Below are 13,488 nucleotides of genomic sequence, written 5' to 3'. Positions count from 1 at the left end.
GCTTTGGGGTTGTATTGCAGCCAGTGGCACAGGGAACATTTAACAAGTAGAAGGAAAAATGGATTCAATAAAATTTCAGCAAATTGTGGACGCTAACTTGATGCCATCTGCCAAAAGCTGAAGTTAAAGAGAGGATGACTTCTACAAATGGATAATGATCCTAAACACACCTCAAAATCCACGGTGGATTACATCAAGAAGCGTAAACTGAAGGTTTTGCCATGGCCTTCACAATCTCCTGACCTCAACATAATTGAAAATCTATGGATAGACCTTAAAAGAGCAGTGCGTGACAGACAGCCCAGAAATCTCAAAGAACTGGAAGACTTTTGGAAGGAAGAACTGGCGAAGATACCTCAAACAAGAATTGAAAGAATCTTGGCAGGCTACAAGAAGCGTTTCCAAGCTGTGATACTTGCCAAAAGGGGCAGTACAAGGTATTAACTCTGCAGGGTGCCCAAACTTTTGCAGACACCATTTTTTTGTTTTCTGTTATTTTGAAGGGTAAATGATGGAAATGAAATCTAACTTTTTGTGATATAATATACAAATGTCTAATCTGTCATTTGATTCCTTTTGGAGATTTTTCCATCTTTTCTTGGCTTCTTTATGCACATTAATAAAACATTTTACCTGGGGTGCCCAAACTTTCAAGCCCCATAGTATATCTGTCGTCTTCTGTTTTTTTCTCATCTATTACTACACTGATCTCTACTCTCCACGCTCCACGTCCCTCACCCTCTTTCCTCTCGGCCTCTCTGCGCTGACTCTTCATGCTGATCTCAGCTCTCAGCGTGGTGATCTCCAACTCATACTCTTGGGTCTCCTCGCTGAGGCGCTGCAGCTCGGCCCGTCGGCGACACAGCTCCTCCTGCAGCGAGGCAATGTCGTTCTCCCTCTCTGCTGCCGCCTCCTCTGCCGCCTGTTGGAGCAGGATCACCTCCTCCTGAGCAATGCGCAGCTCCTCCTGGGCCTCGGCCAGCTCGCTTTCCTTCTCCTCCTCCAGGCTGTCCATCTCCTCCTGCACAGAACGCAGCTGGGCTGGGGGGAGAGGAGGAGGAGATGTGTAGGTGAGACTGCATCAGTAGGTAGGTGGGGTGTGTGTGTGTGTGTGTGTGGAGCTGATGTAACTTATAGTAACATACCTTTTTCTCAGGGTCAGATTATTAATTTCGTATTTTCAGGAGAGGAAAATCATCTCCACCTCTCAAAAAACAAGAGAGCAATAAAAGGCAATGGCAATAAAACTAGTATTAACTCAATTAAAAAGTTCAGACATAATTCTTGCAGATACGTCGTGAAATAGTTTTGCATTCCTCCAACTGACTGAAAAATAAGTTGCAGCTTTAAAAACAATATCTTGTTCCTCCTTTTTCCTTTTTTCTTTGTCTCTTTTACTGTAAGGTTTGGGTTTTTTCTTTTCTTCATTTATTTTTTCTTTTCCTGTCCTCAGAGCCCTTATCCTGGATTTTTTGGGATGAGTTGGTTTTGGGGTGTTTTTTATTGACCCCTCATGATTAAGCACAAATCTCATTTAAGCTTTTTGAAGAATAATTGTGTTTCGGTGTGAATGATTTCTTAAAAAATGCCCCCAAATCAATAACCCAAATGATTGCAAGCATTTAACGTGTTCCAGTCAATCAACTCCCAACATACTTAAGTAGCACTTTCTGTCTGAGAATATTCATTAGAGAACTAGCGGGACAATAGAAATCCATACAGTGACATACAAGATGGAAGTCCTATTGATTAATGCTAACAAATTGTTCTCACTGGCAGCTTACAGAGTGAAATTGGCATTGAGCTATTGACAGAAAAGAGAAACGTAATATGCAATATCTGAATTTGATTTTTGATTATTCTTCCTGTGTCTGTAAAATATTCATAGTTATTGTCTGGGTTTATTTAAGAACAGAACTTCTGTTGAGCATTTAATTATGTTGATACCTTGGAGATTCTGGATCTGGCGTGTGAAGGTTTCAGCCTGATGGGCACTGGCCAGACGCTCATCCTCCAGCAGACCTGGTGGAGAGGTTAAGTGAGGAGAGAAGTGGAGGAGAGGGGGGGGGGAGATAAGAGGAAAATGTCAGTTCAGCAGGCCAATGGAAAGATGACAACTTGATAAGCCTCAACCTTGAGGCCTGACTGAATAACACAAGCAGGTCTTTGTGTTAAATACAATGTTAGCCGAACCATCAGCATTACTATACAATTTGTTAGTATATGCATTTTACTAATATCCATTTCATGAAACAGTCTTCACTTCCTTATTCTTATAACTTTTATCTACAGAAGAACAAAATTAGGCAGATTATTTTTGCTGCTTTTGGTTTGCTGCCAAGTTTGTATTGTTTCTTTTTGGTCCTTATTAGTGTGTCATGCCAAGTCCTTTCTCTAGGATCCTTCGGGCGGATTCACTAATGGTTATAATACAACAAAAGCTGCTCGTTAAATACAGAGGAAGGTCAGTTAAGCCTGTTTATTCTTAAATCAATTCATTTAAATTACAAAAAAAAAAACATTTTCTTGTTCACCCTTGTATTTACGCTTCCTAGTATATATATATATATAACCAATTACATTCCTATCAGCCCTAGCTGTACTTTGAGTCTAGTGCTAATTAGCAGATATGAATTTACATAAACTTTGTGAACATTATACTGACCTAACATCAGCATATTAGCATTGTCATTGTGATCGAAACATCCTCACAGATGTACTGCTAGCATGGCCATACACTCTTAGTCTTGTTTAAACATTTAAAACTCACTATCAACGGTTGTCACGGGGATCCTTTAATCAGCAACATTGTGTTTCAGATTTTTCTTCTGCTGGCATGGAATCTACCCTTGTTTTCATGATACAAGCTGTGATTGGCAGCTTGTATAAATAATCATCTATAGGCCCTTGATTTTTACCTGTACCTCACCTTCCGCCATTCTCTGACCATGTACACTCAGGACCCCCACCAACTTCACAGTTCCAACCCCCCCAACAGCTGCCAGCAGTCTGAACAGCTGACTGTTCCCAGTGGGAGTTGACCAATAGTGATTTCTCGTTGTGGTCTAGGACACCCAGTCTGGAAGCTTCCCTCAGCATGCACGCAGTTGTCTGAGGAATGCCTCTCCCGCTGCCAAACAAACAACTGAGCTCACCACGCCATGACTTTTAGTATGAGACAGTCACATACACACACTTATAAATATACACATACACACAGACACACACACACACACACACACACACACATACACACACACACACACACACACACACACACATACACACACACTGAGCTCACTTGTAGCCCCATACCCAAGGCCTTACTCACTGCTAGTGTCCCTGAATGTTAAGCTCATCATTTCTAAGGTATGATGTGATGCTTCATTTAGTGCCTTGAGGAAATGACTGCGTCAGTGACTGCATATAAACATTTATGCTTCTAAATGTTCAACTAGATTGTGATGAACAGGAGATGTCTCGGGTGGAAAGTTAAGCTGTCCAGGCGGAGGACACCGAGTTTTCTTCTGTATTTGGATATAAAGAACTGAGAAAATGTAAAGAGTCACTAAGATGCTAAGTGCATTGTTTGTTTTATTTCATTACAATAGTAGTTGAATCCAAAATCATGACATACTTTTTACATGATTCATAGAGAGGGACAACTGCAGATTGCAGAATTGCGATAAATGTTAGTGTTTAGTTGCAAATAATTTATTGTTTGGCTTATTAGTAATTCATTTTTATGTTTGATCATGTTTTGTCCACTCAGTTTGTTGGTTCGGATAACATTTTACTCACCACCTCCATTGTAGAGATTGGAGACACCTGGAGTCAAGTAACGCAAGTGCAGGAATGATGGTGATCAGTTGTAGTGAAATGCAGCCCATTTCACTAAAGAGATTAGAACACTCAGATCAAAAATGGTGGCAGCATCACGTTTTACAAATTACTGTCGAATGCAAATTGCAAATACTTTTACGAGTCAAGCTCTCTTATGCTTGTATCTGGGTTGCAAATATAGCATTTGTTTTGAATGGTAAATTGTGTCAAAGTTATAGGAAGAGGCAATTAACATCTTGCAAATTGTTGAAACTGGCCCCTGCATAGCACGGTTTATCCACTTTTTGCCCAACTTGCGACTGACATACCCGCCATGTTTGTGCAGCTCATATTTATTTAACAGTTTTCGGTGGCTAGCTTTAAATTTATCTTGTGTTTTTTTTATTTAAAGTACATATGTTCTTAAATTCCTATTTTAAAAGAGATTCCAGTTGTAGCTAATTGCACTACATGTTTTATTTAGTTCACTACAAGAGCTTCAGGGATTTCCAGGATATTCCAAAAATACTTAAGTATTTGAGATGATTGCTCTTGCAGTTTTTGGGAAAGCTTTAGCTTCTTCAGTTCCTTGCCCCAGTTTACGTTTCACAAATGTCATGATTAATAGTCATAAAACACAAACAACATGGGCACCTGGATACCTCCGTTGGTAGAGCAGGCTCCCATATATAGAGGTTTACTACTCGACGCAGCAGGCCCTGGTTCGACTGTGACCTGCGGCCCTCTGCTGCCCTTTCCCCTCTCTCACCCCTTTAATGGCTTCAGCTGTCTTATCTAAATAAAGGCCTAAAAAACGCCGCAAAAATAATCTTAAAATAAAAACCGCACACACACACAAAAACATGACAATGACAAGTTGACAAATGGCAGCATTTCTCTTTAAATGCCAATACATTTTCCCACGAAGACGGGTATGTGAAAGATGTTTGCATTTGGTTTCATAGATTTTGATTTCAAGTCAGATGGATGTGAAATAAGTGGTAAATAAAGGATACAAAATTGTGATAGAGGAATATTAATGATTCTAAGCATTACAATAAATGATCAATTAATAGTATACACATACAATCTTGTTATTGACAGTCATGTCCAAGGCGAGAGGTCTCACCTTGCAGCTCATGGAAGCTCTCCTGGTGTTTGTTGGAGGTATCTCTGGCATCGTCCAGTTCTAGCAGCAGCTGCAGCACCTGTGCCCTCAGCTCCTCCAGCTCCTGCTCCTCTGTCAGCGGATCCTCCGGATCTCCCTTCTCCTCCCCTTCACCTTCCTCCTCCTTCAACTTCTTTTCTTCCTCCTCCTCCTGAGCTCTCTCCTGGTCCATTTCCTCTTTCTCGTTGTTCTCCAGAACGCATCTCTCCTTTGCTGTCATCTCTTTGTCCATGGTGGGGCTGCACTCTGCTTTCAGATCGCAAGGGTCATCTGATGAAAAGATGACAGCGATATTAGAAAGGGATGCCTGGCAGGGGGAGAGGGAGACAGGAAGAGAGATTTACAGGTGACAATTACCTCTCTGTCATCAACCTAAATGCCGTCATGCTTAAACACAGTACTTCTTGTTTTCTTTTGAATCAACAGCACCATCTTGTGATTAAATGAGCATTTGAGTCTGTTGTACTCCAACTTCTTTCACACTCATGTACCTTAATTAAACACACTAATTTAAATATACAAAATTACTGACAACCCCTCTTATGCGATTCAAGAAACAAGAAATCCATGCTTAATCCATAACACTTGTTGATGACAACTGATAAAAATTTTACTATAAGACAGGTTTGTTTTAGATTCCACTGAAATTACATTTCTGACCAGTAGGTGGAGTAAGATAGCTGACAGTACACAATGCTGAAAGAGAAGGGGGGGAAGGGTGAGTTGTGAGTCACTATGACTCACCACTCAGCAATGCACCTCCAAGATCATAAAAACACAAGCTACAACTCATACTGTATGATGTGACAAACACACATCCCTCTCTTGTATTACACTGTAATGTGTCACATTACACTGTTGTCTGCCGTTTTCTTTTGTTTTTTTGTGTTGGTTTTCTTTCTCCTTGTAGACAGCCTGGACTGAGCTGTTGTTAATGTGGGCCTGTAAAGCCCAATGACACAATGTATATGATGTAGGGCTAAACCTGGTTAGACATTATAACAGCTGTTGCTTGTTAGAGCTGCGAAGGCAAATGCAGAGCTGGTCAGACTAGAAGGGAAGGCATCATCTACAGCACAACATCGTCAACAACATGACGGTAAATTTCCATTTGACTCGGAGGGAAAGTCTATTCCCATTAGTCAGATGAGATTTGCCGCCAGGCAGGAAAGGCCAGATCTAAATGGAGATTATATTTACAGTGTTAGTTTGTTCTCAGGTGGAGTTATAGGTTAAAAAAAAACCTTGTGCCTCAGTTACTGTCTCCTCCCTGGCAATTCTGCTTACATCACACACTGGCCTGCCATCATTTATCTCTTATTTCTCAATGACATGCCATCCAGGGTCAAGCTCAATCTCAGAAATAAATTGATATGTAGCATCACACATTCATGTGTAAATAGTCTCAGAGTGCCTCAAAATTGCTGTTTTTACTCAGAAAGCAGCGTGAGGATGGGAGAGGGGAATGGTGTTTGCTGAGAGATGGGAATAGAGCCATGTGAAGAGGAAAAGGTGCAGCAGGGGACACAGTAAAGCGTTAACTAAAAATCTATCTAATTAGAAGTGATGCTACTGGTGGGATCTCGGCTCAGGGGATTCTTCCATCTCTTGTGGTAATTTCTCTGCCTTGTTGTTCCCCTAACTAGATATAACTATGTCCAACATAACCAAGCACTTACAACATATATTACAACATATATTTTGTCTGTATGACATTAGCAGAAAGCTACACCCTTCCTGTCTCATAATAATGTTAATTTAAACAATGTAGCCCCTGAGAGGCATGTGAGAGGTTTTATGAGCACTGGACTATTTTGTCATTAAACTTTGATGCTGGCGTAATGAGTTAAAAAGAAGAAAGCTGGACCATGTGGCAGGGAGAGTTTAGAGCTGCTTGTATTGCCAGCGGCAACTAAAGGCCATCAAGAGACAAAAAGCTCCCCACTGAATATCATTCACATCCGAATGCTGTGTTTTAGGTTTTGTAGCCTTCAGACAGTCCTCCAATGGGCTCAAACTGCAGCTGATCAGAAACAAACTTTAACACAGATTCCAGGGAAAACATGACAAGAATTAGGAAGTACAATGTAAAAACTTTTATACACTTTTGGTACTGCTGCTGGGCATTGAGAAATTGTTTAGGACATCCGTTAATATAATGGACAAGAAAGCATTTCTCAACTGTCTTTAACTTCCTTTGACAGCATCCCACAACATATTATTCTGTGACCATCAAGTCCATGAAACCTCCTTGCCATCCCTATTATCCAGTGTTCCCATACCATCTGCCTTCTTAACTATTCCCAACAGCTTGTTTGTTTTGTTCATTTCAGTTCTTAAGAAAACGTTATCACCTCACCATGTGCGTGAATGTCAAACACATTATGCAGCAGAATCAGCTGCAGTGATACCTGTGATCACTCCACAGCATTCGTTAGCACAGCGCTGGGCTTTAGTCATGCAGGGATTGCGCTAGAGAAGGATGCTGCTTGCATACTACAGCAGGGACGGGCAGGAGAGTCATCTCAGGAGCAGTGTTACAGCTCTTGGGGGAGGATGGCTTTATCTAGCCACAGCACATTCTTTCCTTATCACATTGCAGCAAAACACATTGAGTATGTCACTGCAAACATGGTTCCACTTTAGAAAGGAGACAACAAGCAAGGCTGAGTGTTCTTTGTCAGAATTTGGAAGTGCTGAGATTAAATTAAAAAAAATTACTGTAATGTGGCAACACAAGCTTTTTTGTTTAGCTTCTGATTCGATGTTCAGTGATGGAGTGAAGAGTGTGAGGAAATATGCACTTTTCGAATGTTGAGGAGCAGAGTGACAATTTAAGCAAACAGAGGCATGCTAGAGGATGTGGGACAGAGCTGGTTTTACCTGGCACCACAGGCAAGCCTTTCTCCATAAAATATTCAGTATGAGTTGGCAGTTAGATCCATAGTTATGTATATTAAATATGTTTAATATGTGGTTAAGTTCATTCTTGTTATAGAGCAGGTAGCGTTTTACCTCAACAGGTTTTTTACTATCTCAATTTTCTTTTTTCATTCTGCTTTATGTAACCAGGTGCGGCATATGCTTTAAATGTGGCACAGGGTCTGCTCCATTCCCTATAAAATGAAGAAGGCTATTCAATTTTGGTGTGTAAAGAGGAGAAGACAATAAGAGAGATGCAAGGAAGGAGGAATTATGATATGGCCTGAAGGCACACAAGCTGCTCACTTCCTGATGAAACTGGAACAAGTCAGGTAAAGCCATGCACTAGTTCATCTCCATGGTGACCTCTGCACACCAGGGCTTTACCAAACGGCAAATCACCATGGAAATAAAGCTTGTTTTGTCCACACTTTTGATTGGAATAGAAATATTTCCATCTACTTTTTGCTTTTCCCCACAGAGTGATCTTATCAGGTGTCCTTTCATAATAATAACTTTATTTGTATAGCACTTTTCAAAACCAACAGTTATATAAGAAACAGTTTTGAAAAGGCCACACAATAAAAGTGAGTCTTTAGAAGAGATTTGAAAGCCCCAAAGCTTGCCTGCCTGCTCCAGGCATGGAGTTCCACGACTGAGGTGACCAAACAGCAAAGGCCTGGTCTCCTTCAGTGACAAGACAAGATTTTTGAACCTTTAGTAGAGCCCTGCCGGGGGATTTCAAGCATCGGTTTGGCTCATGGAGAGTATAGCAAATCACAGATAGGAGCCAGGCAGTCCAGGGCTTTAAAAACCAGTAGTGACATCAATTCTAAAACTCAATGGTAACCAGTCAAGGGCAGCAAGGATTGGTTACTCCTCTTTGTGTCAGTTAAAAGCCTGGCGGCATCATTGTGATTCTGCTGCAGACTATGGATGTTTTCCTTGCTAATGATGAATATGAATATGATCTATATTGCTAATGAATAGAGAGCATAGCAATAATCAAGTTGCCCACAGAGTGAAGTCAGCATGACATTTTCTGACTTCAAGCTGTGGGAGACTCAACAGGTTGAGATGAGGAGCAAGCTACAGGGGTCATGAGGTTAATACCTCTTTCTCTCTCTCTCTGTACTTGGAGCCTGAAAACTTTAGGGAGATAGAGGAAGAACCGTAGCAGGAGACAACAAGAAAAGACAGGAATAACAAGCACCAAAGAGTTGGGCTGACTTAATGAGCCGCTCTGTTATTTAAATGGGAAATTCATGTTTGCACTTTCAAAGCGAAATAAGAGAAAGTGGGTCAATGGAATAGAGATGCATTGTTAGAATGAGATGTAACTTGGCCTCATTAGATAAGATTAAACAAAAGCTGTGTCAGTGTGCACCTACTGTAGGTGACTGATTCAGGTAATTTGCTTTTTATGGGAACATGCGTGGTTGTGTGGTGGTGCAATATGTGCGTGTACATGTGCTTGTTGTGTAGCTATTCCATTAGGGGTTATGAATAGTGACAGTACAAAGCATGAAAACAAGTGATGCTGTACCAATCCATTTGATCATAAATCAGTACCTCCCACCTGAAAGCAATCTCTTAGGAAGGTTTTACATCACATAATCACAGAGGAAAGAGGGGTACCACAGCTCACCATGTAGCTGCCAAATCCAAAAAGGATAATGACCCAGAGGAAGAGAGAGGGCCCGCTAATGATAGGTTGAAAGTGCAGAGCATTTCTGCAAGGGAGAAGTAAAGTTTTTTTTTTTTAATCCATAGAATAAGCTGCAGAAAGGAAGGTTCATGGAACTAACGTTTTCCATTATGCAACCAAGCGAAATATAACAAACGTGGCACACTCTATTTTTTCAGGGACCTGCAGTGCCTTGAAAGCCTGTTAAGTCTGATGGGGGGAAATGGGGATAGGGTGGTGCAGGGAGAAGAAGCTGGGATGCCTGAGGGTAGAAAAACATGCAAGATTTGTTGTCATTTGATTAACCATATTAAACACTTATGTGAGAATCTCACATTGTTGTTTTTCTCAGAGGTCCATGCACCTCCCAGATCTACAAAGTTTATCTCAGGCAGCAACTTTGCTGTTAGTTCGAGAGAGTAAACTGGAGAGGAGTGCAGGGAAAAGCAGGAGAGGACAGGAGAGAAATGCTGTGTGGGCTGAGGCACTGGCAGGTGCAAAGGTTTGTGCGTGTGTGTGTGTGTGTGTGTGTGTGTGTGTGTGTGTGTGTGTGTGTGTGTGTGTGTGTGTGTATGTGTGTGTGTTTCAAGCGTGTGTGGGCGCAGAAGAGAGCCGAGCATTGCGATTGAAAGAGGGGGAAGAGATATTGAGTGGGAAAACAGAGAGAAGGATGGAGAGAGAATATGGTTGGCGACTTGTGCAAGTGGGAGGAACAATATGGAAGATACACAGACAACTCGCAAATGTCAAAGATCAGTGGGAGTGTGTTTGTGTTAGAGCATCTGTATTTCCTGTTGGTACATGTGTCAAGTGTTTTTAGAAGCATTTAATTTAGTGCAGTGCAGAATTAATTTCCGACAGGAATGAAAAAACATTGAAAATAAAGCCTAGAGCCTACAGTTTAGAACAAAGTCACCTTTTTCTAAGAACCCAGACTGAAATCTAGCTAGTATTAACCTCGGCCAGGACAGAATGAATGCCCTTTAATCCATTTATTATTTTATGTAATGCAAAAAGAGACTAGCTTTTGATCAATCCCCTTTTTGTTTGCTCTATGTCTATCCTTCTTATGAATTTCCAGCTTTAAAAGCAGACCTCAGACTGATGAAAGACAAGAGGTCTCTAGAGTTAAGATTGCAGGAATAATCTTGTGAGCTGCATGATGGTCAATACGCAGGCCCCAGCATCATAGATGCATTAAAGGAAATGACTCACTGAACACTTAGAACAAAGTGGTTTAATAAGTCTACAACTGACTGAAGAGCAGGCATTAAGAGATAATCTGCCAAATGCTTGTTATCGAAAGTTCAATTTTAGGACAGTACTACACAGGAAGAGGAAGCCTGATTCTGGCGACCTAGCCAATGGTCAAAGGGCTGCTGACCTGGGATTCTCTCTGAGCCCCTCCACACCAATAAACATCCTCCTAGGAGTGTCCCACACAGAGCTGCTCTGTCTATACGCCCATTCAAAACATGAAGAAAACACACTCTTTGTCCTTGTTGGGACACAAAGACACGAGAAACATTCCACAGATTCTTCCCTGAATACAATTATACGCAGTACTGGATATGTGAAGACACATTGTGCCAAATGTCATATAGCAACAGTCAGTTGTATGAAGTTAGCAAACAAGCCTGACAACAGCTGTTCATCATGCATTTGAAGCAAGTCTACAACAAGACCTAATTTTGGAGCTCAAAACAATCTAAGCATAAAGTATTAAAAAAAAACTGATCTATAAAAGTATCCAACAATGCATGATTCCACACTGAATCAATTCTCAACCAGACTTAGAATAACATGCAGACAGACTAAAGGCTAGCTACATCATTTCCTGCCTCTGGTTGCCAGCCATCTATTATTACTGTACCTGGCAGCGTGTCGCCTCCATTAAATGTCCACAGAAGCCATAGCTGACAGTAATGCCCACTCGTCAGCCAGTCTGTCAGCTCGACCACAGCTCCTAATAAACACAGGCTCCCACAACATTCTCCCCTCCATCTACCACCTGGCCAGTGGCCACCTCTCTCCAGCTCCTCCACCTCCTCAGTTCACCACCCCATCCCTCACTTCAGGAGTAGACACTCTTTCTCAGCAGAGACAAACATCGACCTCTCTGCCTTTTCTTGCTGATCATATCTGATCTGGAGTGCAGGTCTAAAAATAACCACAGCTAACTGCACAGAATCACGGATAAACAAGCACACACACACACACACACACACACACACACACACTGCCAAAACAGCTGCACAGACCTGTAGAGTCCAAAGCCTCCTCGATGAGTGGAGGTAAACGCAGTCCATCCATAGCCCCCTGTAGCTGTAGCAAAGAGGGAGAGACAGAGAAAGAGAGTGGGCGAGAGAGGGTCAGAGGCTCCACACGCCCACCTCAGCTCAGCTGCAGGGACGGAGAGAGAGAGAGAGAGAGAAACACGGAAAGTACTGAGCACAGCGTCGAGTACTCGCACACACACATGTGCAGGCTTCAATGCACATATACACACACAATCTAGTGCACATAAACTATACCTCGGGAGAATTTGGGAGGATCCGGGAAACTGAAGGTTGAGCTTTGGAGCGTGGGAGAGATGCCGAGAGGGAAGAGGGGAGGAGCAGAGTGGAGGGAAAGATGCTGTTTTCCAGAAGCGAAGCTCCGTCTCCCTGCGCAGATCGCTCTCTCTCTCATACACACACACACACACACACACACACACACACACACACACACACACACACACACACACACACACTCTATGTCTCTCTCTCTCTCTCTCTCTCTCTTCCACAAATTTTGCACTATTCTTTCAACTTCTTCCCTTTTTTCAGCGCCTCTCCCCTCCCCACCCCCACCCTTCGTCCCCAAATTACACGTATACACACACATACACCAACAACCAGATTTAGAATCATGTTTATTACAGTAAGGTATAATAGTTTCCAAATTCTCCAAATTCATATGGATATCTTCCCTTTTATATCATAGTATTACTATTTTAAATATTATATATTTCAAGTGTGAAATAATTTGAGAGCTCAGTCCACCAGTGTGAATGAGTTGGCAAATCCTTTAGCTGCCAAATGATGCATCTGTCTAAATTACTATACAGATTCCAACTGGCTTTTCTAGTTCCTAATAAACAATGTTGAGGATTAGAATACTTGACACAGCACCAAAACATTTGCAAACTATTTCTTTGCAGCTTTTACCATTTATCTGTGCTTACTACACATACTATACACACACACACATACACACACACACACACACACACACACACGCTTCCTCAATCACCCGTGCACGTTCGGCCTTGGCCCCTAAGCCAAATGAATTGACCTATAATGAGGCTGCTCCAGTGTAGGCTGACAGCCACCACTGCAGCTAACTGATCATTTCCCCTCCATTGTTCATTTCCTCCCACTGCTGACTCTCTTTCTATCTCTGTTTACTGCTAATGAAAAGTGGCCCCGTACTATAAACAGCATCTGAAACACACACGCTCACCTCCATTTTTATCACTACCCTTCACCCACAAATCTTTCGGTCTCTGTCTGTCTCTCACCTCTGTCTCTCTCTCGCTTCAGCTGCTATCTTGCAACTTCTGTTCAGTACATAAGGAGCCAAAAATGGGAGGTGTGACAAAAAGTCTGAAAATATGTTAGCTTGGAGAGAGAGAGAGAGAGAGAGAGAGAGAGAGAGAGAGAGAGAGAGAGAGAGAGAGAGAGAGAGTGAGAGAGAGAAGAAAGGAGGGCCAGGCTTAACCGTTGGCTGGCCCAGTAGGAGGATATACCTATCACAGCACTGTCAGAGAGCAGGAAGTGCACACAGATATACACACAAACAATATAGTCACACACATTCTCATACGGAACCTGCAGACATCTGA

The 13,488-nt window shown here is 41.9% G+C and overlaps 1 protein-coding gene across 10 annotated transcripts in view; it reads right to left on the bottom strand.

The window, feature by feature from the left end:
* LOC116694742 (coiled-coil domain-containing protein 136) overlaps positions 1-12,375 on the bottom strand; it is a 22,186-nt gene extending 9,811 nt beyond the window's left edge. The window contains exons 1-5 of one of the 10 annotated variants that reach the window (XM_032524601.1): positions 12,134-12,340; positions 11,861-11,924; positions 4,952-5,297; positions 1,948-2,022; positions 739-1,041 (exon numbers count right to left, since the gene is read on the bottom strand). In XM_032524601.1, the coding sequence (XP_032380492.1) occupies positions 739-1,041; positions 1,948-2,022; positions 4,952-5,297; positions 11,861-11,908 (772 nt within the window). In that variant the 5' untranslated portion in view covers positions 11,909-11,924; positions 12,134-12,340. Of the gene's footprint in view, positions 1-738; positions 1,042-1,947; positions 2,023-4,951; positions 5,298-7,349; positions 7,389-11,472; positions 11,740-11,860; positions 12,003-12,133 lie in introns of those variants that run through there. The other 9 variants (XM_032524605.1, XM_032524600.1, XM_032524604.1 and 6 more) reach the window with 9 other exon arrangements.
* Positions 12,376-13,488: the final 1,113 nt, after the last annotated feature.

Source organism: Etheostoma spectabile, chromosome 8 (genome assembly GCF_008692095.1).
Source record: "Etheostoma spectabile isolate EspeVRDwgs_2016 chromosome 8, UIUC_Espe_1.0, whole genome shotgun sequence".
Lineage (NCBI taxonomy): Eukaryota > Metazoa > Chordata > Actinopteri > Perciformes > Percidae > Etheostoma > Etheostoma spectabile.
The sequence above is the reverse complement of the archived record's forward strand: the minus strand, read 5'-3'. Positions and strand labels throughout refer to the sequence as shown.